At 41.0% G+C, this 26877-nt stretch overlaps 2 protein-coding genes across 4 annotated transcripts in view; one reads left to right on the forward strand and one right to left on the reverse strand.

Annotated features, from left to right (window-relative positions):
• muc4 (mucin 4, cell surface associated) overlaps positions 1 to 22613 on the forward strand; it is a 41351-nt gene extending 18738 nt beyond the window's left edge. The window contains exons 3-12 of the mRNA XM_008119999.2: positions 22 to 152; positions 2047 to 2211; positions 3666 to 3821; positions 7868 to 7998; positions 9164 to 9252; positions 10908 to 11087; positions 18668 to 18823; positions 19619 to 19738; positions 20766 to 20804; positions 22412 to 22613. Of these exons, the coding sequence (XP_008118206.2) occupies positions 22 to 152; positions 2047 to 2211; positions 3666 to 3821; positions 7868 to 7998; positions 9164 to 9252; positions 10908 to 11087; positions 18668 to 18823; positions 19619 to 19738; positions 20766 to 20804; positions 22412 to 22416 (1172 nt within the window). The 3' untranslated portion in view covers positions 22417 to 22613. The remainder of the gene's footprint in view (positions 1 to 21; positions 153 to 2046; positions 2212 to 3665; positions 3822 to 7867; positions 7999 to 9163; positions 9253 to 10907; positions 11088 to 18667; positions 18824 to 19618; positions 19739 to 20765; positions 20805 to 22411) is intronic.
• Positions 22614 to 22680: 67 nt separating this feature from the next.
• Positions 22681 to 26877, reverse strand: part of LOC103280554 (maestro heat-like repeat-containing protein family member 7) — a 59909-nt gene continuing 55712 nt past the window's right edge. For all 3 annotated transcript variants that reach the window (XM_062976909.1, XM_062976908.1, XM_062976907.1), the window contains one exon: positions 22681 to 23106. The gene's annotated coding sequence lies outside the window, so the exon portion shown is untranslated. The remainder of the gene's footprint in view (positions 23107 to 26877) is intronic.

Consider the following 26877-nt stretch of genomic DNA (forward strand, 5'->3'; position numbering starts at 1 on the left):
CTGCCTGTGTTTTATATGCAGCATCCCTGTTCCCATACGGACCAATGGCCAAGGATAAAGAATACGTGGAAAGGAAGCTGAATTTTAACTCTCTGCTGTTCAAGCCTGAGATCGGAATCCCACTGGGACAAACACTGCGCGACTCCCTCTATGTGAGTCTGTCATAAATTATTTCAGATTTATTTGTTTGTTCTGATACAATGCTATGAAGGTGTGAAAGCAAATCCCCATTCTGCTGGGGCCTGAGCAGGTGAGAAGCTTTGGTTGTTGTTGGGTATGTCTACAATGCAGTTGGACACCACTTTAACTGCAATGGCTGGATGCTATGGAATATGGGAAATAGCAGGATGTGCCATGTTGGAGTTACGCATGTGGTGGGTGCATGGATGCATGGAGATGTGCATTGGCGCATATCTCAATGAGTATTCAGTTGTGCAACACAAGGCTGGCATTGGGCAATTCATGCACAACTGCATATCGAGATTGACCCTATCCAACCTTGGGCGCATCTATATTGAAGAATTAAGGCAGCTTGACGCCACTTAAACTGCCTTGGCTCAATGCTATGGGATCCTGGGAGCTGTAGTTTCATCAAGTCTTTAGCCCAGTGGTTCTCAACCTGTGGGTCCCCAGGTGTTTTGGCCTACAACTCCCAGAAATCCCAGCTCTTAGGATTTCTGGGAGTTGAAGGCCAAAACATCTGGGGACGCCACAGGTTGAGAAACACTGCTTTACCCTCATCAGTTGACGAATGCTGTGCCTCATCAAACTACAGTTCCCACAATCCCATAGCATTGAACTATGACAGTTAGAGTGGTATCAAACTGCATTGCATCAACAGTGTAGATGCATCCCTTGATGTCAGATATAAGTCCCCGTCTTTATGGTACATCCCAATCTAGTTTAACCCATTGCAAAGATGTCAGACAGGGGGGAATCTTTTTAAAATCCCACCTCTGATACCAATTGCGGAGATGTGGGTGAGTTTCTATTAATTAATTATATTTATATTATTATTATATATTTTATATCCGCTGCCACTAGTTATTAAAGATGTTTTATTTAAAAGCTGCCACCAGAGGTAAAGATGTTTATAATGCGGGAAAAATAAATTTTATTTTTCTTCTTTCTCCTTGTTTGCTTTAGATGGTAATATAGATGACAGAAGCTTAGATGGTAGAAAGAACAATAACACGTTTATTCAGGCACAAGCTTAATGGTTACAGTAACTTCTCTTTAGAGGCACTTAGATTAACAGTTGCAAAGCTATATTGAGGTGTTTCAAATTCCTTAAAATATCACTTCCTTCTCTACTACTTTAAACTGCAGTCACCCTGTGAATTTCAATCACAGACTATCTGTTCCTTATCTGGAAACAGACTACCTTAAAATAAGCCAACAAACTTATTTTAAACTGACTCAAATAAGCACTTGAGTCTCCCTGATTCTCTAACTGAGAATCAGTCTTAACTGTACCTCAGCAGGGCATAGACTAACGGCTGCTTTTTTAAAAGCTTAATGGTTACAGTAACTTTCTCTTTAGAGGCACTTTGGTTAACAGTTGCAAAGCTAGAATGAGGTGTTTCAAACTTCTTAAAATGTCACTTCTTTCTTTACTGCTCTAAACTGCAGTCACCCTATGAATTACAATCACAGATTATCTGTTCCTCATCAGGAGACAGACTACTTTAAAATAAGTCACCAAACTTATTTTAAATTGACTCAAAAATAAGCATTTGAGTCTCCCTGATCCCTTCAACTGAGGGTCAGTCTTCACTGTATCTCATCAGGGCACAGACTAACTGCTTCTTTTCCAAACCTGCACTTCTCCACCAAAATGACAGTTGGCTCCGCCCACTTCTCCATGGCAACCAACTCATGAGTGCAGAGTAACTGAAATATTGACCCTTTTAAAACACAGTCAAACATGGCATCTGTAAACTAAAAAAAAACAACAACTTCATTACACCCATGTTTGTAGAAAAAGTGAGACTTTGAACCGCAACCTCCAGAATCTGCCTAACTTATATCTCTTTTTCTATATAGTTTACAGACAATGGGCAAATCATTTTCCCAGTCTCTGAGTCAGACATTTCCAGCTCTCCTAACCCACCGCTTGGAGGATTTAATGGTCGGGAGGCCAAACCAATGGTGGCCGTGTTTTGGGACAATGCGGACTTCTCCAAAGGAAGTGGCACCATCTTCTACCAGGTGAGTTTGGTTTTAGTTGTTGTTGGTTTTTTGCAATGTTTAACATTTTAACAAAATAGGATTTGTGGATTTGACTATTCCTCTAGATAAGCCATGCTTCCAAAACCTTGGTGTGTTTGATATGGAATTGAGAATATAATCATATGAGGGAATTGCCTGGCAAGCATTGTGCTAACCAAAGTTCCAGATTAAAAACTCACCAGAAAGCGAAGGCAAAGGACAGAGGCGTCTTATTGCGTTCTTGCCTACCCCAAATGATATTTAGCAGATCCAGAAAGTGTCAGAGCTTAATGGGAGCCCAGAATGGTGAGCCTTTGGACTACACCTCCCATAACCCCCCACTCTTGTTGGTTTGTGGCTATTGGCATTTACAGCCCCAAATATCACATTTCTGAGCTCAGAGGACAACACAGTTGGTCAAAATCATAGCAAACTAAGTCTTACAGAAAGCATCAACTCTAGCCCATGCTCTGCCTTTACTTTTTGATGTACAGCCAGCCCTCCACATTTGTGTGGTTTAACTCCTGCAACATTGATTTCTACTTGAAATTTAAGACATTTTGAGAGCGTGACCATATTCTGATGTACTGTATATACTTGAGTATGAGCCTAGTTTTTCAGCCCTTTTTTAAGACTGAAAAAGCCCCTCTCGGGTTATACTCGGGTGAGGGTCCTGGTTGGCTTATATTTGGATCAGCTTATACTTGAGAATATGTGGTACATTGATTATTTTTCTCTATTATTATTGGTATTATTACATTTATTATTTTTCTCTATTATTGTTGCTACTATTATGTTTATTTTACTCTATTATTATTATTATTATTATTATTAATACATTTATTACGTAACTCTGATCTTATTATTATTATTGCATTTATTATTTTACTCTATTTATTATTACATATATTATTTTACTCTATTATTATTAAAAGGATACATAAGACTGTTTAAATTGAAGAAGATGAGAATAATGATTGGATCAGAGTTGGACAGTCTTTTAAATTTGAGCTTGATGTAAATATTCAAAAACATTTAACCTACCGATGCCTCAATTCATGTAATTTTATTGGTATCTATTTTTATTTCTGAAATTTCCCACCCTCGGCTTATACTGGAGTCCAAGTTTTCCCAGTTTTTTTGTGGCAAAATTAGGTGCCTCGGCTTATATTCGGGTCGGCTTATACTTGAGTATATATGGTAGTTTGTCCAAATGTGTCTTTGTGTAATATCATTAATAATGAAGATATGCAGGCTAGGGAATCCTGAAGCAGTTTGCTTTTGCCTGAGTCTACTGGGAAAGTCAAGATTCTTCCAGCTCTCCTTCTTTTCCTCCCACTGAGTTAAATGAACAAAAAGTACCCCTTCCAAAGGACTTGTAATGACAATTGAACTTCTAATTTATAGCATATGAAATTTTACTAGCTTTAATGTTACTTTTCTGTTGCACACAGGAATACGTGACACAGAATTCTGCCAAACATCCTCTGGTCCGGGGTGTGGAAGCCATGGTCCAGCAGTATCTGTCGGCATCCTATTCGGCCCGATGGACGCTCAAGATCACTTGGGTGAAGGCACAGCACTACCCGGCACAGAAGCTAAGCAGCAGAGTGAGTTTGTGTCTGAAAAATTAACAAATTGTGTTCCGTTTAGCCACATGTGTGTCCATGGCTCTATCATGCATGCGCTGGAGCAGTCCATACCAGCATATCAAAAACGAAGTCACGTGTTTTCCTTGAGTGCAGGGATATACACTGATGCAAACAGGTGCACTTTTCGGCCGATCTCGGATTTTGAGCTTACTGCGGAGAAGAGACATCGGAATGTTTATTTAATTTATATTATTATATTATAACAGCTGCCACTGTTAGCGAGTGTGTATAGCAGAACCAGCAGTGTCCAGTTAACACCATGTGCAAAAGACTCAGACCAGGCAGAGGAATTGAAAGAAAAAAGGAACTTTACTTGTTGAGTTGAAGTTAAATAAACAGTTCAGCAATCGTACAATGTCCTTGTAGTTGCATAGGATCAATAACTAATCAATCAGCATTCAATATACCCAGCATAGCATATTTAAACTGCTACTTGACCGTAGCTAGAGAGCCTGTCTTTTCTGTGCTCTCCCTGCAAGCCCAGATTCCCAACTGACAAACCCAGCCATCTGCCAGCAAACCGATACATTGTTTGAGGCGTGGCTTGCCTCTGTAAAAAGCTCAGCCCCCTTTTTGCAGAGATCTTTTGCAAGCAACTTTGCAAGGATTTCTTTACACACACACACATAGCAATTTGGCGCAATAGCCACCAATTGCAAAGATGTTTATAATGCGGCCACCAGATGTAAAGGGGATTATCCACGCTTGCCACCACTATGGGAAGATATAGCCACTAGCTACTTAGAGAGAAGACCTTTTAATTTTTGTTTTTCTTCTTTCTTCTTGTTTGTTTTTGATGGTAATATATATATATATATATATATATATATATATATATATATATATATGACAGAAGCTGAGATGTTTAAAAGAACAATAACACGTTTATTCTGGCACAAAGCTTAATGGTTACAGTAACTTTCTCTTTAGAGGCACTTTGGTTAACAGTTGCAAAGCTAGAATGAGGTGTTTCAAACTTCTTAAAATGTCACTTATTTCTTTACTGCTCTAAACTGCAGTCACCCTGTGAATTACAATCACAGATTATCTGTTCCTCATCAGGAGACAGACTACTTTAAAATAAGTCACCAAACTTATTTTAAATTGACTCAAAAATAAGCATTTGAGTCTCCCTGATCCCTTCAACTGAGGGTCAGTCTTCACTGTAGCTCATCAGGGCACAGACTAACTGCTTCTTTTTCAAACCTGCACTTCTCCACCACAACGGCAGTTGGCTCCGCCCACTTCTCCATGGCAACCAACTCATGAGTGCAGAGTAACTGAAATATTGATCCTTTTAAAACGCAATTAAACATGACATCTGTAAACGAAAAAATTCACACTTCGTTACACTTACCTTTTAACTAGTGTTTTGCAGCCGATTATGCGATTCAGTGTGCAATTTCGGCAAGCATCTAGCCACCCCCCTTTTAGCCCAGTTTCTCTCAGATTTTTGGGCCTGTGGAGAAGGACCCTTGGTGGGTCCCAAGCTGAACATGAGCCAATAGTGTTATATGAAATAGGTTTCCCCTTTACATTAATCTGGGGGTTGGCGTTCACCTCCATTTCTAAGCCAAAGAGCCGGCATTGTCCATAGACACCTTCAAGGTCATGTGGCCACTGGCATGACTGCCGGAGCAGTACCTATTGATCTACTCACATTTGCATGTTTTCGAACTGCTAGGTTGGCAGAAGCTGGGGCTAACAGCAGGAGCTCACCCTGCTCCCTGGGTTCGAACTGCTACTCTACTGCGGGCTCCATAATAGTGTGATACAGCACCTAAAAAAAACAATGTGATTCTAGGCTGCATTAATAGGACTATACAAGCAAGTTCAAACAAGATACGTTCTGTAGATTTTTTCCCAAGTTGAATAGGTTTTGTAAGTTGGAACGGGTACATTTTTAAATGTAACTCCAGCCAAATATACTGCATGTATTTGGGTAGCATAGGGAAAGGTTAAGACTCCTCTGGTGTTTGCTTTGCTGTCTGTGCCCCTGTTTAGAAGGTTTCACTTCACTTTCTGTCCCCATGAGAATTGGAATTTGGAAAATTTGGCTTGTTGCGGAAAAAAGGATTGGCGAGAAAGCTGCGATGGAGAAATCTTTTTCTTGCAATATTAACTCTTCCAGGAGTGGATTTTTCTTCCTTCCTCTTACTTCTGGTTGTCTCAACCCCATGTGTTTATAATGTCTACATGCTGCTGTGCTGAATCTTAATCTGGTGCAAGCCTACTATAGATATGCACTTGTGTTTGCTATATGGTGCAAGCCAATTGTGGATCTGCACATGTCTTTGCTATATGGTGCAAGCCAATTGTGGATCTGCACATGTGTTTGCTATATGGTGCAAGCCAATTGTGGATCTGCACATGTGTTTGCTATATGGTGCAAGCCAACTGTGGATCTGCATATGTGTTTGCTATATGGTGCAAGCCAATTGTGGATCTGCACATGTGTTTGCTATATGGTGCAAGCCAATTGTGGATCTGCACATAAGTTTGCTATATGGTGCAAGCCAATTTTGGATCTGCATATGTGTTTGCTATATGGTGCAAGCCAATTGTGGATCTGCACATGTGTTTGCTATATGGTGCAAGCCAACTGTGGATCTGCACATGTGTTTGCTATATGGTGCAAGCCAATTGTGGATCTGCACATGTGTTTGCTATATGGTGCAAGCCAGTTGTGGATCTGCACATGTGTTTGCTATATGGTGCAAGCCAATTGTGGATCTGCACATGTCTTTGCTATATGGTGCAAGCCAATTGTGGATCTGCACATGTCTTTGCTATATGGTGCAAGCCAATTGTGGATCTGCATATGTGTTTGCTATATGGTGCAAGCCAATTGTGGATCTGCACATGTGTTTGCTATATGGTGCAAGCCAATTGTGGATCTGCACATGTGTTTGCTATATGGTGCAAGCCAATTGTGGATCTGCATATGTTTTTGCTATATGGTGCAAGCCAATTGTGGATCTGCACATGTGTTTGCTATATGGTGCAAGCCAATTGTGGATCTGCATATGTGTTTGCTATATGGTGCAAGCCAATTGTGGATCTGCACATGTGTTTGCTATATGGTGCAAGCCAATTGTGGATCTGCACATGTGTTTGCTATATGGTGCAAGCCAATTGTGGATCTGCATATGTGTTTGCTATATGGTGCAAGCCAATTGTGGATCTGCACATGTGTTTGCTATATGGTGCAAGCCAATTGTGGATCTGCACATGTGTTTGCTATATGGTGCAAGCCAATTGTGGATCTGCACATGTGTTTGCTATATGGTGCAAGCCAATTGTGGATCTGCACATGTGTTTGCTATATGGTGCAAGCCAATTGTGAATCTGCATATGTGTTTGCTATATGGTGCAAGCCAATTGTGGATCTGCACATGTGTTTGCTATATGGTGCAAGCCAATTGTGGATCTGCATATGTGTTTGCTATATGGTGCAAGCCAATTGTGGATCTGCACATGTGTTTGCTATATGGTGCAAGCCAATTGTGGATCTGCATATGTGTTTGCTATATGGTGCAAGCCAATTGTGGATCTGCATATGTGTTTGCTATATGGTGCAAGCCAACTGTGGATCTGCACATGTGTTTGCTATATGGTGCAAGCCAATTGTGGATCTGCATATGTGTTTGCTATATGGTGCAAGCCAATTGTGGATCTGCATATGTGTTTGCCATATGGTGCAAGCCAATTGTGAATCTGCATATGTGTTTGCTATATGGTGCAAGCCAATTGTGGATCTGCACGTTTGCAATATGGTGCAAGCCAATTGTGGATCTGCATATGTGTTTGCTATATGGTGCAAGCCAATTGTGGATCTGCATATGTGTTTGCTATATGGTGCAAGCCAATTGTGGATCTGCACATGTGTTTGCTATATGGTGCAAGCCAACTGTGGATCTGCATATGTGTTTGCTATATGGTGCAAGCCAAATATCAACAGGGTGGCAAAACATATCTCACTTCTTCCATAAATCTCTTTGCAGACCAACACGTACCAGGCCATTCTGACCACCGATGGATACAGGACGTACACTCTTTTCCTATACCAGGCTGGAGGGATGCAATGGGACTACACCAAACTCTCTTCCAAAAACGTGCTGGTGGGATATACCAGGTAGGGCCAAGTCTTGAGAAATAAGCATCCAATCCACACTGTTGAATTAATGCAGATTGACACCACTTTAACTGCCAGGGCTCAATGCCATAGCCTCATGGGAGCGATAGTTTCCCAAGGTCTTGTGAAAGAAGGCTGGTGCCTAACCGAACTATAAATATCAGGATTGCATTGCACTGAGCCACAGCAATTAAAGTGGTATCAAACTGCATTAATTCTGCAGTGTAGGTGCACTTCAGCCCCTTCTACACTGCCATATAAAATCCAGATTAACTGCTTTTAACTGGATTATATGGCTGTGTAGACTTCAGTTCAAACTAGATAAGCTAGAATCAAGAACTGTAAATAGTGAACTGTAACTATATTGTGATATTGTATATAATGTGTAAAACATTAAAATATAAATCATCATCATCATCATCATCTATTTATTTATACTCCACTTTTCTCTCTAAGCCTAAACTGGCTCACAAGTTTTATAAAATGTGTAAAACGTTAAAATATAACAACAACAACAACAACAACGTATTTATTTATACTCCACTTTTCTCTTTAAGCCTAAACTGGCTCAAGTTTTATAAAATGTGTAAAACGTTAAAATATAATAAATCATCATCATCATCATCATCATCATCATCATCATCATCATCATCTATTTATTTATACTCCACTTTTCTCTCTAAGCCTAAACTGGCTCACAAGTTTTATAAAATGTGTAAAACGTTAAAATATAACAACAACAACAACAGCGTATTTATTTATACTCCACTTTTCTCTCTAAGCCTAAACTGGCTCAAGTTTTATAAAATGTGTAAAACGTTAAAATATAATAATAATAATAATAATAATAATAATAATAATAATAATAATAATAACAACAACAACGTATTTATTTATACTCCACTTTTCTCTCTAAACCTAGATTGGCTCACAAGTTTTATTAAATGCATTTTAAAATCAACAATGACAGATCAACTGTAGTTTTCTCTAATTCCTTTTGACAAAGGACAACAAACGAATAGTGTGGGATGTCCTTAACTTCATCTAAACCTCTGAGATGCTAATGTACATGAAACTTTAGCTAACTGGCCAACAGATCCAGAACTATAATGCCCAAGATCCTTGGAAATAGGAGCATCATTTCTCTCCCTTTCTTTGTCCTCAGTGGGGATGGATTCTTCAGAAATGACGACCTGATGTCTCAAACGCCTGCTGTTAAATATCGACCGGATCGCGTCCCAGGATACAACACAGGTACAGACGATAATTGCAGGGAAAAAGCAGTCCAAAAAAAAATTAGAGTTGGAAGAGAAAGGCCATTCAGTCCAACTTCCTTCTTCCAGACAGGAAGACACAATCTAAGCCCTCCCGACAGATGGCCATCTAGCCTCTGCTTTAAAACCTCCAGAGAAGAAGACTCCAATGCACTCCAAGGTGGCAGCATATTGCACTCTTATTGTCAGGAAATTCTTCCTAATGTTTAGGTGGAATCCTTTTTTTCTCTGCCATTTGAATCCATGGCTCCATTGAGTCCTAGTCTGCAGGGCAGCAGAAAACAGGCTTGCGCCTTCTCCTCAATGGGACATCCTTTTCTATATTTAAACATGGCTCTCGTGTCTCCTCTTAACTTTCTCATCTCCAAGCTAAACATGCCTGTTTCCATTAGCGGCTCTTCAGAGGGATTCATGGTTTCCAGATCGTTGACCATTCAAGTTGCCCTTCTTTGGATAAGCAGCTATTTTGGAAATTCAGTGGCCACCACTGTAACATCTCTAGGGCATCACTTTAGAAATGGTGAAATACTTGGAACCCATGGTACAAGCTGGCATCATGTGATGGGCTCCGTAGGTGGCCGTTTCTTAGATTTGTAGAGGAAGATGCTTCCTACCCTGTTTCCCCTAAAATAAGACATCCCCAGAAAATAAGACCTAGTAGAGGTTTTCCTGAATTGCTAAATATAAGGCCTCCCCCGAAAGTAAGACCTAGCAAAGTTTTTGTTTGGAAGCATGCCCGCCAAACAGAACATTACAGCCTGCAGGATCAGTAAACATATGTACCATAGATTGTTGTACATGGGAATAATGGTAGTAACAAGAAATTATTGATAGGATTCAGAGTTTGTTTGGTTATGCTGGTTTGTGATGACAACTACTGTACAGTATATAATCAATGTTCATTTTTTGTTCAACAATAAATGTGAATTCTTCTTCATGGAAAAATAAGACATCCCCTGAAAATAAGACCTAGCGCATCTTTGGGAGCAAAAATTAATATAAGACACTGTCTTATTTTCGGGGAAACACGGTAGGAATCTGGTGGAGTCTTTTCCTCTGGTGGCTTTTATTAACGAGTATAGCGGAATCCAGCAGCGTCCAGTTAACACCATGTGCAAAAGACTCACACCAGGCAGAGGAATTGAAAGAACAAAAGAACTTTACTCTTGCTTGTTGAGTTGAAATATAAAACAGCTCTGCAATCGTACAATGTCCATGTGGTCGCATAAGATCAATAACATCAGCATTCTATTTACAGCATAGCATATTCAAACTGCTACTTGACCGTAGCTAGAGAGCTTCTCCATTTCTGTGCTCTCCCCGCAAGCTCAGATTACCAACTGACAAACCCAGCCATCTGCCAGCAAACGGATACATTGTTTGAGGTGTGGCTTGCCTCTGCAAAAGCTCAGCTCCCTTTTTGCAGAGATCTTTTGCAAGAAACTTTGCAAGGATTTCTTTACACACACACACATAGCAATTTGGCGCAATAGCTTTGAGCCAGAGGTTGGACGGCTGTCCGTTGGGAGGGCTTTGACTGGGCAGAAAGGGGTTGGACTGGATGACCCTTGGGAGCCTCTTCCAAATCCAGGTTCCTACGATTCTATGACTCCTTCCATGTGTTCCTACTTCCAGGAGTGCGCGGCCTGTGGCTCTACAAGCTGGACAGCCGCATCCGGGTGAACTACCGGCAGCGTTGCCTGGACTGGCTGAGCAACGAGAAGCAACCGGTGGCCTGGAACAAAGACCTTCCCCCGTGCCCTTGCTCCCTGAGCCAGGGGCTGTCGGATGGACACTTCACCCCCAGCAAGAAAGGTACTCAAGCTCTCTTCCTGAACCTTTCCCCTACTTGCATCTAACTCAATTGCCTATCTAAGGCTCCCCTTGTGCGGTTGTTTTGACTAGCAAAGAGGTTCGGTTTTCTTTTTCCAGTCCTCCAATCCCTCCTTTTCCAAATCTTCCCTTTCCCAAACTTTCTTAAAACATCATTCTTATGTGTTGTCATGGCTGGAATCACTGGCTTGCTGTGAATTTTCTGGCCATGTTCCAGTAGCATTCTCTCCTGACGTTTCGCCCACATCTATGGCCAGCATAGATGGTTGTGTACAGTTGAGTCTCGCTTATCCAATGTTCTGTATTATCCAACGCAGTCTGCCTTTTAGTAGTCAGTGTTTTTTGCAGTCAATGTTTTCAATACATTGCAATGTTTTGGTGCTAAATTCACAAATACAGTAGAGCATCCTTTGTTGGGAAGTGATAGCTGGCCCTGATTGTTTCCTTTCTGGAATTCCCAATTTCCCTGCTTTCAGAGTGTTGCTCTTTATTTACTGTCCTGGTTTTAGAGTTTATATTGTTATGTATTATTATACCACAGTAATTATTTCATATTACAGTAGAGTCTCACTTAACCAATATTCGCTTATCCAACGTTCTGGATTATCCAACGTAGTCTGCCTTTTAGTAGTCAATGTTTTTTGCAGTCAATGTTTTCAATACATTGCTGCAATGTTTTGGTGCTAAATTCGGAAATACAGTAGAGTCTCGCTTATCCAACCTTCACTTATCCAACATTCTGGATTATCTAACACTGTCTGCCTTTTAGTAGTCAATGTTTTTTTGCAGTCAATGTTTTCAATACATTGCTGCAATGTTTTGGTGCTAAATTCATAAATACAGTAGAGTGTTGCTTATCCAACCTTCACTTATCCAACGTTCTGTATTATCCAACACAGTCTGTCTTTTAGTGGTCAGTATTTTTTGCAATCAATGTTTTCAATACATTGCGATGTTTTGGTGCTAAATTCGTAAATACAGTAGAGTCTTACTTATCCAACCTTCACTTATCCAACATTCTGTATTATCCAACACAATCTGCCTTTTAGTAGTCAATGTTTTTTGCAGTCAATGTTTTCAATACATTGTGATGTTTGGGTGCTAAATTCATAAATACAGTAGAGTCTTGCTTATCCGACCTTAGCTTATCCAACCTTAGCTTATCTAAAGTTCTGGATTATCCAATGCAGTCTGCTTTTTAGTAGTCAGTGTTTTTGCAGTCAATGTTTTCAATACATTGCGATGTTTTGGTGCTAAATTCATAAATACAGTAGAGTCTTGCTTATCCAACCTTAGCTTATCCAATGTTCTGTATTATCCAACGCAGTCTGCCTTTTAGTAGTCAATGTTTTTTGCAGTCAATGTTTTCAATACATTGTGATGTTTTGGTGCTAAATTTGTAAATACAGTAATTACTGCATAACATTACCGTGTACTGAACTTTTTGTCAATTTGTTGTATAACATGGTGTTTTGGTGCTTAATTTGTAAAATCATAACGTAATTTGACGTTTAATAGGCTTTTCCTTAATCCCTCCTTTATATTATCCAACGTTCTGCCATTTATGTTGGATAAGCAAAACTCTACTACATATATCTATAATGTATATATAGTTGTTTTATATATTTGTGGAATGTCCAGAATGGGAGAAATAACTTGTCTTTTGAATGTTGCAATTGGCCACCTTGATTAGCACTGAATAGCCTTGTAGCTCCAAAGCCTGGCTGCTTCCTGCCTTGGGGAAATCCTTTGATGGGAGGTGTTAGCTGGCCCTGATTGTTTCCTGCCTGGAATTCCCTTGTTTTTTTTAGTGTTGCCCTTTATTTACTGTAAATACAGTGAGCCTGTAGTGTTTAGAAAGTCATTCTTATATAATTTTATTCTCTTCAGTCCTTTGTATGGAGCACTGAAGCCCCTTGCCATTGATAGCATCAGGTGCAATCAGTTAATGTTAATCACTTAACATGCTCCAGCTGGGAACAACCAGATTTTAGTCCAAACCTTAAAGGAGACCTTCAAGATGCTGGAGACATTTGGGAAATAATAATAATACAGTAGAGTCTCGCTTATCCAACATTCTGTATTATCCAACACAGTCTGCCTTTTTGTAGTCAATGCTTTTAAAGTCAATACACTGCAATGTTTTGCTGCTAAATTTGTAAATAAAGTAATGATTACATAACGTTATGTGTATTGAACTGATTTTTCTGTCGATTTGTTGTTAAACATGATGTTTTGGTGCTTAATTTGTAAAATCATAATGTAATTTGGCATTTAATAGGCTTTTCCTTAATCTCTCCTTATTATCCAACATTCGGCTGTCATAATATATTTATTGATCCCCTGCTTTATCTCCCCAAAGTTGGTATCCAACTTAAAATATACAAACATTGAAATAGAATTAAACACAAACAGTATTTAAAAAATTCAGTTTAAATCCATCAAACATATTCAAAGTTAAAAATCATAGCATTCCCTGACTACATCTTAAACACCTTCATATTTAAATGCATTTACCAGCTGTTAGTAATTGTGGGAGTTGAAGTCCGAAATGTAATAGAATGAAAAATCAAAATGTATATAGTCCACGCACTGCCTTTCCAGAGAAAGAAGATACATGCCACCCAAGTAAAGATATAAAGAACAAGTGGTTTATTCTTCTTAAATCCAGAACAACACACAGTTGAGTCTCGCTTATCCAACATAAACAGTTGGATAATAAGGAGGGATTAAGGAAAGGCCTATTAAACGTCAAATTCCGTTATGATTTTTACAAATTAAGCACCTAAACATCGTGTTTTACAACAAATCGACAGAAAAAGCAGTTCAATACACGATAACGTTATGTAGTAATTACTGTATTTACAAATCTAGCACCAAAACATTGCAATGTATTGAAAACATTGTTTACAAAAACATTGACTACAAATAAAGATAGAATTGCATAAAATGAACTTGCAGTAACAACATTCTTTTAGACTTGAACATGCCCATCTATATTTTATAAGTGTTTTTATGAATGTCTGATGTAATTTAATAACTTTTTAATTGATTCACAATGCATTGTACAATTTTATATACAGTAGAGTCTCACTTATCCAATATAAACGGGCCGGCAGAACGTTGGATAAGCAAATATGTTGGATAATAAGGAGGGATTAAGGAAAAGCCTATTGAACATCAAATTAGGTTATGATTTCACAAATTAAGCACCAAAACATCATGTTATACAACAAATTTGACAGAAAAAGTAGTTCAATTCATGGTAATTCTATGTAGTAATTACTGTATTTACGAATTTAGTACCAAAATATCATGATGTATTGAAAACATTGTCTACAAAAATGCATTGGATAATCCAGAACGTTGGATAAGCGAGTGTTGGATAAGTGAGACTCTACTGTATTTACAAATCTAGGAGCAAAACATTGCAATGTATTGAAAACGTTGACTCTAAAAGCACTGACTACAAAAAGGCAGGCAGTTGGGTAATACAGAACGTTGGATAAGCGAGACTCTACATTATTATTATTATTATTATTATTATTATTCTGACTACAAAAACATTGCTACTAAAAATTGACTACAAATAAAGATAGAATTGCATAAAATGAACGTACAGTAACAACATTGTTGAAAGTTAAATCTAATAATTTCGGTCCTTGCTGCCTAGCGAAACAGCTGGGGATCTGGGCGGCAGGCTGTGTTGGATAATCCAGAATGTTGGATAAGCGAGACTACTGTATGTACAATGTGCTCAGCTGCACCAACTCACATAATGTCATTTTATGAGAGATTTAAAATAGTCTTTGCTTTGTACATGTGGATAAATTTCTTCCAGTCGCTCATGAAGAAAGATCACACTTCTTTTTTATTTTTATTTTTTATTGCAATGGTATCCATGTAATACATAGAAACCAACTTATTTTATATACATCCATAAACAATTACTTTTCCACCTTCCCTCCAACTTTACAAAGCATTTTTTAAGTGCAGCCAGTTCAGGAGTCTGTCCATTTTCATTAGCTTTATCTGATCATTAGCTTTCTCTTCTTCAACCCATTTCACATATATTAACTAGTTCTTTGTATTCTTTGTATTTTTATAATAATCTTGTTGTACTTTTTCCATAATATCCTAATTTTACTTGTTCAAAGATATATTCATTCCATCTGTCCATTTTTTATATTAAAAAAGAAAGAGCACACTTAAAACACTGTATCATTTTTCCAACTGTCTCTGCACCTGCTTAGTTCAGGCCTGAACAAAATTACAACAGTATCAAACACTCCCAGGCTTAACGCCTCTCCAGACATGGCTCAACCAATCAGCTTCATGCATCTCATTTTGCAGTTGAAATACACACATTAACTCAGGCATGGGCCAACTTGGACCCATGCCTGCATTAACTGATTTCTTACTTATGGTAACACAAAACACCTGGAGATAGGTCCAAAGTTGGAGACAGCTGAAAGTCTTCTGGATGCTGCTCCTCCCACCCTGCCCAGAAGGCATAGATATATATAACCATTGGAAAGGGTTGCAGTCTCAGTTTCTGTGACCTGCCGACATCACAGTAGCTTCGTGGTCCTCCTCGGCAGCTCTTCAATCGTGAGACAACCCCATTGGGTTGTGTGTTCTCATAGTTAACTTGACTTGGACTGTGTTTCACTACGTTGTGTCTTCTGGATTGTGGACTTTGGATTGGCTTGACTACGTTGAGACCTCTTTTTGGATACCCATTGTGATGTGATGATGTGACTCTTACTTGACTTGGATTGATTGACCATTCTTAACTAACTACGTTGTGTCTTCTGGCTTGTGGACTTTGGATTGGCTTGACTACGTTGAGGTTCCTCTTTGGATACCCATTGTGTGGTGTGACTCTTTGGATGCTCTGTTTACTTGGATTGTTTGACCGTTCTTAACTAACCACGTTGTGTTTTCTGGCTTGTAGACTTTGGATTGGTTTGACTACGTTGAGACCCCGCTTTGTATACCCATTTTGGGTTGCGTGTTCTCATAGTTAACTTGACCTGGACTGTGTTTAACTACGTTGTGACTTTGGCTTGTGGACTTTGGATTGGCTTGACTGCATTTAGGCTCCTCTTTGCACACCCATTGTGTGGTGTGACTCTTTGGATGCTCTGATGGTTTATTTGACCTGGATTGTTTGACCGTTCTTAACTAACCACATTGTGTTTTCTGGCTTGTGGACTTTGGATTGGTTTGACTACATTGAGACCCAGCTTTGCATATCCATTTTGGGTTGCGTGTTCTCATAGTTAACTTGACCTGGACTGTGTTTAACTATGTTGTGACTTCTGGCTTGTGGACTTTGGATTGGCTTGACTACATTTAGGCTCCTCTTTGCACACCCATTGTGTGGTGTGACTCTTTGGCTGCTCTGACGGTTTACTTGACCTGGATTGTTTGACCGTTCTTAACTAACTACATTCTGGCTTGTGGACTTTGGATTAGCTTGACTACGTTGAGACCCCGCTTTGGGTACCCATTTTGGGTTGTGTGTTTTCATAGTTAACTTGACCTGGGCTGTGTTTAACTACGTTGTGACTTCTGGCTTGTGGATTTTGGATTGGTTTGACTACATTGAGATCTCTTTTTGGATACCCATTGTGATGTGATGGTGTGACTCTTACTAGACTTGGATTGTTTGACCATATCTTTCTCCTTGGCCCTGGTGCTGGTGCAAATAGTCCATGGCCATGCCTACTCCCAGGGGTAGAGATTGTTCCTCCTGTAAAGGTAAAGGGAGACAAGACTTATGCATGTTGTGTCTGTGGGAAGGAACAGACACAGGCTCCCCTATGCGTAGAAATAGGGACAAGCCATTGTCTTCTTCCACGCCTTCCAAGAGGCCCTTAGCAAACTCACCTTCTATTACAACAGGCACCGGTCTCCTTCTGCCAAAGAGAAGGAAGCCTGATGGAGTTTCTAGTCCTCAGGAACATAGTGCAGTAGGGGGAAAAGCCACAAGGAAAAGTACACCTGATTTTCCAATGGTGCAAGAGATGCATTATGTGGCAAGGCATGCCTCTACTCCTCTGCAAGGAGGAATGCTTCAGCATTGCTACCCTTCTAGGGCATCGGCAGCGTTCCATGTGCCACCCCGCACACATGCTTCCTCTTCACCAAGGAGCAACGTGAGCCCAGACCAACATTTATGGCAGACAGGCTCTCGGCAGGGCTGGTATTTTGCACCACAGGTTCCTATGCCTAGGGTTTCCCATGCGCAGAACATTTCTGCACCATCGGCAGCGGCAGGTGCTCCTCCGCGTGAAAGCCTTGCACCCCGACAAGGCCACCCAAATGTGGCACACATTGATCAGGATTCACCTGAAACCACTCGCAATACTACTGAGCGATACACAAGTGCCCAGCCTCCTCCTGGAGAAGATATTCCTGATTTTGCATCACTAATGATACGTCTCACTTGTGCGCTAAAAGTGCCAAAGGCAAAATCTGCAGCGATGGTAGAAGATCCGCTCTTTCCAGCAGAGGAGCAAGTAGAGCCCAAGCCCTCCGCGTTGCCATCCCTGCCATACTTAATTCATCTCACTAAAAATCCGGGGATGGCCCCTCGTGCGGTGCCGGCTGTCTCACGCCGGATTAGTGCGCGATATCGTTTGGACACATTGTCTGCAGAATTCCTCAAAGAGCCTCCTAAACCCAATTCAGCCGTGGTAGACATGGTCCAGCCCCGACGCTCCAGTCCCCCAGATCGGGAAGGAAGGAAATTGGACGCCATGGGTAAGAAGGTCCATGAAACAGCGGCATTGTTCACTCGTATGGTTCATTACGGCGCATACATGGCAGCCTACCAAAGCTTCTTATGGGGAAAGATTGGGCCTTATCTCGACCAGCTTCCATTTTGGGACCAGCGGATGGCCAGGGCGTTCTGCCAGGAAGGCACCACCTTGTCCAGGTTCCAGAAAGATCTGGCAAAACACTCTGCAGAGGCAGCGGGCAAGTTGTTTGCTTCGTCAGTAGCCATCCGCCGCCATGCGTGGTTGCGTGCCTCCACCTTATCAGATGAAGACAAGGCCATTGCAGAAGATCTTCCCATGCACGACGCGGGTTTATTCAACCCTGAGACCAATGACCGCCTGAAGCATGCTCGCAAGATGAGGCGAGTGGCGCAAGAGTTTGGGTTCCCACCACTGCCCCACAGAAGGCCATTTCCAGGGGCGAGAAGATCACGCTTCACCTCTCAGCGGAGAAGAGTGTCTTCCGGCAGGCAAGCCTCCAGAGCTAGGGGCAGTCAACCAGGTAAAAGCAGGAGGCAAGATGCCAATAACAAACGCTGATTTTAGCATCATCTCTGGGTTTTTCTGAGAATTAAGTGTTGGAATTCAACCCCACACTGCCAAAGTCTCAAGTCCTCAATGAGGAACAGTTTAGTTAATTTAGTGTAGACTAAGGCACACATGGGCAAATTTTTTTGCTTTGGGGCCGCATTGTTGGCCAGCTGGAAGGGTCCGGCCAGGAGGGATGTAATTAATATCATTGAGGGATGTAATCAATATCATTGATTGTTGCAGGTTTTCTGGACTCCCGCTTCACCATGCTATATTCCTCTGCCCCAAACAAGTATGGCTCCGGGGTCCGGTGTCTCTACAACAACGATGGTGGCCAGCTGGTGAATGGACATCAGGAGAGAATCTGGAAGGTGTCGAGAAAAAGCTCCCCCTTCAATGGTAAGGAGTGTGGATGGCCTTTGAGCGCCAGGACTTGCGAGAAGTGAGAGATAGTGGGCAATAGACTAGTGGGCAATAGGGGGAAATAGACAAGTGAGAAATAGACAAGTGAGCAATAGTGGGAAATAGACTAGTGGGAAATAGACTAGTGGGAAATAGACTAGTGGGCAATGGGGAAATAGACAAGTGAGAAATAGACTAGTGGGAAATAGACAAATGAGAAATAGACAAGTGAGCAATAGTGGGCAATAGACAAGTGGGCAATAGACAAGTGGGCAATAGACGGAAATAGACAAGTGGGCAATAGACGGAAATAGACAAGTGGGCAATAGACGGAAATAGACAAGTGGGCAATAGACAAGTGGGCAATAGACGGAAATAGACAAGTGGGCAATAGACAAGTGGGCAATAGACAAGTGGGCAATAGACAAGTGGGCAATAGACAAGTGGGCAATAGACAAGTGGGCAATAGACAAGTGAGCAATAGACGGAAATAGACAAGTGGGCAATAGACGGAAATAGACAAGTGGGCAATAGACAAGTGAGCAATAGACGGAAATAGACAAGTGGGCAATAGACAAGTGAGCAATAGTGGGAAATAGACCCTTGAAATAGACTAGTGGGCAATAGAGAATAGACAAATTCCTAATTGCCAGTAGGCTGTTAGGAATTATGGGACTTGAAGTCCAAAACACCTGGAGGGCCGAAGTTTGCCCATGCCTGCTTTAGGATATTTAGGTGCACAAAGCTTTGCCAAATCAATACGCTCATCCTTTCCTTGCTTCCTGTGTCTAGATGAAGAGCTGAAGCTCTACGACTGGTGTTGTAACCAAACTGGGAAACCGTTGTTCTGCGATAAGTACCATCAGAAGAGACCCAAGATTGGCTGTGATGGGTACAGGCCTCCAGTCCAAGGTGAGCATCCACTGAAAGGCAAAAAAAGCCCTATCCTGTGGTGGTTCCCATCTTGGTGGGTTGGTGGATCCACCCCAAGATTTTCTTTTGAACTCCAATAGATTCAACACCCTTGGAAAGTTGTAAGGCCTCTGAATGGAGTTCAGAGGCATTTCAAAGGCATTGAATCTTTTTGGGGTCTCATAGAGTCTCAACCAATTCAACCTAGTTTGTGTCAGCCACAAAAAATAAAATAAAATTCTGGAATAGAACAACTACTTTCAAAGTAAGGACTGCACAATTGGGGCTGGGCTGTAGCGCAGGCTGGTGAGCAGCCAGCTGCAATAAATCACTCTGACCATGAGGTCATAAGTTCGAGGCCAGCCTGTGGCGGGGTGAGCACCCGTCAATTAAAAAATAGCCCCTGCTTGTTGCTGACCTAGCAACTCGAAAGACAGTTGCATCTATCAAGTAGGAAATAAGGTACCACTTATAAAGTGGGGGAGGCAAGTTTAACTAATTTACGACCTGGAATGAGGAAGTGCCGTCAGAGTGGATGATGAAGCAGCTGCTCCCCCCTGTGGCCAGAATCGAACATCCCCTCAGGAGAAGGTTAAATTGCCTCTGCGTCTGTCTCTGTCTCGATTCTATGTGTATATGGGCATTGAATGTTTGCCCTATATGTATATAATGTGATCCACCCTGAGTCCCTTCGGGGTGAGAAGGGCAAAATATAAATATTGTAAATAAATAAATAAACAGGAAATGACACTTTCAATCCAGGACCAGAAAAATTTTCAAATTTTGTTACATAGTGTTATTTGTGGATTGGATTAATATGTTCTTTTTCGGAATATGTAGGTCCTCCAATAGGACTTTATGGTCAACTTCTTCCATAGGGTTGCATTGGAAGACCTAGAGATTCCTGGACAGAGCAATTCTCTAGGCATTTGTATAGTTGTCCCTCCATATCCACTGATTTTTTAATTCAGTTTCTCCGTTTGACACAAACCAAATGTGTTCTTTTTTTCCTCCTTGGAATCAACAGCAACATCGTCCGAAGAGGAGCCGGACAGCAATGAAAGAGGTGAGATTGTGTGTTGGGTTGCAAGAAAAGGGCATCTGGGTTGCTTGCAGATTCCTACACAAAATTTATTTATTATTTATTTCTTTACTACATTTAAATCCCGCCCTCTCTCACCCCGAGAGGGACTCAGAGCATCTTCCAAATAATATGTACATACAGTATATTATATTATTAGCATAGCACAATATCAGCATTATATATTACTATATTGTACTATACTACTATACTGTAATATTATTAGTAATATTACAATATATAATCTATGTCTCAATTGTGACATTTATCCTGCTTTCAAATCTATATAAATAAAAGAGTGATGGAATCCCAGCGACCAACAAAACTACAGGCCCCCCAACCTCGAAATTTGACAACACAACCCATCGTCCATGCCTCTAGGTTGATACAACAAAAAGAAAAGAAAAATAAAGTCCAAATTAGAAGCAAAGGAATAATATTGTATATTCACAACCTTTAGGAAATAATATCCCCTGATGGTACAGTGTGTTAAAGTGCTACGCTGCTGAACTTCTGGACCGAAAGGTTACAAGTTTGAATTGGGGGAGCGGAGAGAGCCCCCACTGTTAGCCCCAGCTTCTGCCAACCCTAAAGTTAAAAAAACATGCAAATGAGAGTAGATTAATAGGTACTGCTCTGGCGGGAAGGTAACGGCGCTCCATGCAGTCATCCCACATGACCTTGGAGGTGTCTACGGACAACGCTGGCTCTTCGGCTTAGAAATGGAGATGAGCACCAACCCACACAGTCAAACATGACTAGACTTAACCTTTACCTTAACTACCACCAATTCCTCAATACTTTATTTCCCATACCACCATACTTCGCCACAGCAACGCTTGGCAGGGCATAGCTAGTATTAATAATAATAATATATTAATAATATAGCTAATACTTCAGTGGGAGGAAGATTACAACCAGACTTATTTAAAGGTGAAACTTGGCTTTTTGAGGAGCTACAGTTGCATCTATATTGTAGAATTAATGCAGTTTGATGCCACTGTTATCAACCATGGCTCAGTGCAATGATCACTAGTGGGTTTCATGACCCTAAAGGGATGTGAATCTATTTCCAGTGATCCAGATGGGGATTTGAGTCATAAGTTTGATAACATTCTTTAGTCTCTTTTGTGCTTTCATTAATTGGCACACAAAGTTAAACTGCTCCTGGGAATGGAAGCTCTATTTCGCTGGTGTTATTGCTAATACAGTAGAGTCTCACTTATGCAACACTCGCTTATCCAACATTCTGGATTATCCAACGCATTTTTGTAGTTGATGTTTTCAATACATCGTGAAATTTTGGTGCTAAATTCATAAATACAGTAATTACTACATAGCATTATTTTGTATTGAACTACTTTTTCTGTCAAATTTGTTGTATAACATGATGTTTTGCTGCTTAATTTGTAAAATCATAACCTAATTTGATGTTTAATAGGCTTTTCCTTAATCCCTCCTTATTATCCAACATATCCGCTTATCCAATGTTCTGCCGGCCCGTTTATGTTGGATAAGTGAGACTCTACTGTAGTTATTCACTAGAATTTTCTTTTGGAGGTAAATTGACATTTTTTCTTTCTTCCTAACAGAGTGAGAGTCTCCTCTTTTTCCAGACTTCATTTTGCAACAACAATTTTCAGACTGGATGAATCTCCGATTGGATTTCACAGACTCCCAAGAAATCTTATTTTTTTTTGCTCCTCTGTTTTATGTAGGGGCTGATTTGGAAGGTTGTATGGCCTTTAAGATTGGAACAAATAAGTTGCTGAATTAAAACATCTCCACCCCTTCTTTATTTTGTCTTCTTTTTTTAGTTTTGTTAAGTTTCGATCCTCTTTTTATTCTGCCCACTGCATTGGAAATGCCAGGACAATAGGTCAGTGGGATATAAATATTACAAACAACATACACATCACTAAAATAGAAGGATTGGGGTGTGAAACTAGCATTTTCACAAAGATTCCATTTATTATTGCATTTATAGGAGCCTCAATTTTCTTCACGGATTTTTTGGCCTACAACTCCCATCACAATCAATGGCAAGGGGTGATGGGAGTTGTAGTCAAAAACACTTGGAGGGTTACCAAGTGCGTTTAGAGAGCCTCGACCACAAGGGCAATATAATACATAATACACATATAAAAAGGAACAGGGGAAGAATTATCCATGGATGTTGAACTGGTTGAAGACGTCCAACTGGACCAAATGGTTCAGACTCAGAACCACGATCCAGACCAGGCCTTGTTGTGGAGCATGAGGAGCCACGGCAAGTGGCAAGGACAACCTAAAAAATGAAAGAGACAGAAGCAAACTCAGTCCTGGAAACAAAGAAAATAGAGCTGGATCAAGGTAAAGATGTTATCTATATATATAAAAGGGTAATGAAATTTCGGCCTAGGACAAAACAACAAAACTACACATCCCAGAAACACTAAACTTGGCAGCACAACCCCTCATCCATGCCTCTACGTTCATACAGCAAAAAGAAAAGAAAAAGTCCTAATTAGAGGAAGAGGAATTATTGTTTTTATCCCATTGCTGCCAGTTAGAAGGCTAAGCTCTGCCCACTTGGTCTCCTAGCAACCCACTCAGCCCAGGGGACAGGCAGAGTTAGGCCTCACTTAGACCTCTTCCACACTGCCTATAAAATACAGATTATCGGATTTTAACTGGATTATATGGCAGTGTAGACTCAAGGCCCTTCCACACAGCTATATAACCCATTTATAATGGACTTAATGTCAGGGAAAAATCTTTACCCTTGACCTTAACTACCACCAATTCCTCAAGACTTTATTTCCCATACCACTATACTTCGCCACAGCAACGCGTGGCCGGGCACAGCTAGTAGGTTATATACTGGTTTGAATTGACCTGGACTTAGATCTTTCTTGTTGCTCTCCATCCCACTCATATAAAACACCTTTCCACCTTCTTAGCATTAAAACAGATGGTAATAATAAAAAGTTATATAGAGGCTGAGGATTCTTTATCCAAAAATGTTTGGAACGTTGAAGAGCTTGTCAAGGGCTAAAATAGTAGCCATTGTTAATTGCATAGCATTGTTTATTCAGGCAGCATCAGTGGAAGAAAGGAGGATGGCCAAGGAGCACTAAGGAAGAACAAAGGGCTTATTACAAGGGTTGAATGAAAAGTAATGCCTCCACCTTCGTAACTCCTCAAGAGATGGCAGTGGTCTGCGGCAGGTCCTGGCTTGTTCAGTAGACTCTCCTCTACAGTTCTATTTGGCGGGAAGCCTTAACATTGAACGGTTGTGTTGTTAAAGTGCGAAGTATGGAACCCTGTGCAGACGGGGAAGCCTTAGCATTGGCGGTTGTGTTGTTAAAGTGCAAAGTATGGAACCCTGTGCAGACGGGGAAGCCTTAGCATTGAACGGTTGTGTTGTTAAAGTGCAAAGTATGGAACCCTGTGCAGACGGGGAAGCCTTAGCATTGGACGGTTGTGTTGTTAAAGTGCGAAGTTTGGAACCCTGCACAGACGGGGAAGCCTTAGCATTGAACGGTTGTGTTGTTAAAGTGCAAAGTATGGAACCCTGTGCAGACGGGGAAGCCTTAGCATTGGTGGTTGTGTTGTTAAAGTGCAAAGTATGGAACCCTGTGCAGACGGGGAAGCCTTAGCATTGGCGGTTGTGTTGTTAAAGTGCAAAGTATGGAACCCTGTGCAGACGGGGAAGCCTTAGCATTGGCGGTTGTGTTGTTAAAGTGCAAAGTATGGAACCCTGTGCAGACGGGGAAGCCTTAGCATTGGCGGTTGTGTTGTTAAAGTGCAAAGTATGGAACCCTGTGCAGACGGGGAAGCCTTAGCATTGGCGGTTGTGTTGTTAAAGTGCAAAGTATGGAACCCTGTGCAGACGGGGAAGCCTTAGCATTGGCGGTTGTGTTGTTAAAGTGCAAAGTATGGAACCCTGTGCAGACGGGGAAGCCTTAGCATTGAACGGTTGTGTTGTTAAAGTGCAAAGTATGGAACCCTGTGCAGACGGGGAAGCCTTAGCATTGGTGGTTGTGTTGTTAAAGTGCAAAGTATGGAACCCTGTGCAGACGGGGAAGCCTTAGCATTGGCGGTTGTGTTGTTAAAGTGCAAAGTATGGAACCCTGTGCAGACGGGGAAGCCTTAGCATTGGCGGTTGTGTTGTTAAAGTGCAAAGTATGGAACCCTGTGCAGACGGGGAAGCCTTAGCATTGGATGGTTGTATTGTTAAAGTGCGAAGTATGGAACCCTGCTCAGATGGGGAAGCCTTGGCATTGGACGGTTGTGTTGTTAAAGTGCAAAGTATGAAACCCTGCACAGATGGTCGGTCAATTTGACTTAAGCAACGTGAAGTCACTGAATTTTTGACAGCAGAAGGTGTCACCCCAAAGGAGATTCCTCAGAGAATGCAAGCTGTTTATGGGGATTGTGTTGATGTGAGTCCTGTGTGTTGTTGGGCAAGTAAGGATAAAGATGTTGAGGTGAGAACATCTGACTTGCGTGACAAACAAATAGTTGGATGTCCTGTGACAGCATCCACCAGGTTTCACAAGCAAAAGGTTGACAGATTGATTCAGGACAAATGTATCACTCAAAGAGAAACTTCAAGCATCGTTGGCATTTCACAAGAACGTGTGGGTCACATTATCGCTTTGCTTGGCTATCGGAAGATCTGTGCACGATGGGAACTGTGAGACGCCGGTTGCGGAAACAGAGTGTCGACCTCTTCCGTGATGGCTTTAGAAAACTTGTTCATTGTTGGCAGAAATGTATCCAATTGTCTGGTGATTATATTGAAAAGTGAATAGTGGTAGTTAAAGAGCACATTCTATGGATTATTTCTGCGTTTGATTTATTAAAATATTCCCATCCAAACCCAAGTAACAAAGGTGGAGGCATTACTTTTCATTCAACCCTCGTACAACAGGTCTGGAAGGGAGTTAGGGGTTGTCTGAAAATAGAAGACAAACTCCAATCAGATAAGCCAGCTTGATAGTTAAACCTAGCTGTGAGTCCTTTAAAAACCTCATATAAAAGCTGTTGCCCTTCTTGTGCTCTGTGTGGTGCTTACCTGGCTTGAATATCAAGCAAAAAGTAGGCGCTAGAAACAATATTGTACGAAAGCGGACTGGCACAACCTGGGGATCCCAACCAGGCACAGTGAAGATATCTGCCCTTGCGCTTTGCCACTCTGCTGCTGAGTACACATGCCCGGTTTAGAATACATCTCACCACGTTAAAACAGTGGATGTGGCTCTAGATGAGACATGCCACATTATCCCAGGATGTCTACACCCTACACTGCTGGAGAAATTATCGTATATACTTGAGTATAAGCCGACTCAAATATAAGCCAAAGCCCCTAATTTTACCGCAAAAATTGGGAAAACCTATTGACTCGAGTATAAGACAAGGGTGGGAAATGCAGCAGCTACGGGTCAAATTCAAAAATAAAAATAAATATTAATAAAATTGCATTATTTGAAGCATCAGTAGGTTAAATGTTTTTGAATCTATATATATAAAAGAGTGATGGCATCAGGGCAGCGGACAAAACAACAAAGCTACAGGCCCCCCAACCCCAAAATTTGACCACACAACCCGTCATTCACGGCTCTAGGTTGATACAACAAAAAGAAAAGAAAAATAAAGTCCTAATTACAGGGAGAGGAATAATAGTTTTTATCCAATTGCTGCCAATTTGAAGGCTAAGCTCCGCCCACTTGGTCTCCTAGCAACCTACTCAGCCCAGGGGACAGGCACAGTTAGGCCTTTTATTGTGCTTTTCCTGCATGGGAGCAGGAGAGGGTTGGACTACATGGCCTTTGGGGTCTCTTCCTACATTATTATTATTATTATTATTATTAAAGTATTATTATTATCAGATGCTGGGTTGCCACTTGTTGGGGCTTTTATTGTGCTTTTCCTGCATGGGAGCAGGAGAGGGTTGGACTACATGGCCTTTGGGGTTCTCTTCCTATTGTTGTTGTTGTTGTTGTTGTTATTATTATTAGAGCTTGGGTTGCCACTTGTTGGGGCCTTTTATTGTGCCTCTCTCTCTCTCTCT

Source organism: Anolis carolinensis, chromosome 3 (assembly GCF_035594765.1).
Source record: "Anolis carolinensis isolate JA03-04 chromosome 3, rAnoCar3.1.pri, whole genome shotgun sequence".
In the NCBI taxonomy this organism is placed as follows: domain Eukaryota; kingdom Metazoa; phylum Chordata; class Lepidosauria; order Squamata; family Dactyloidae; genus Anolis; species Anolis carolinensis.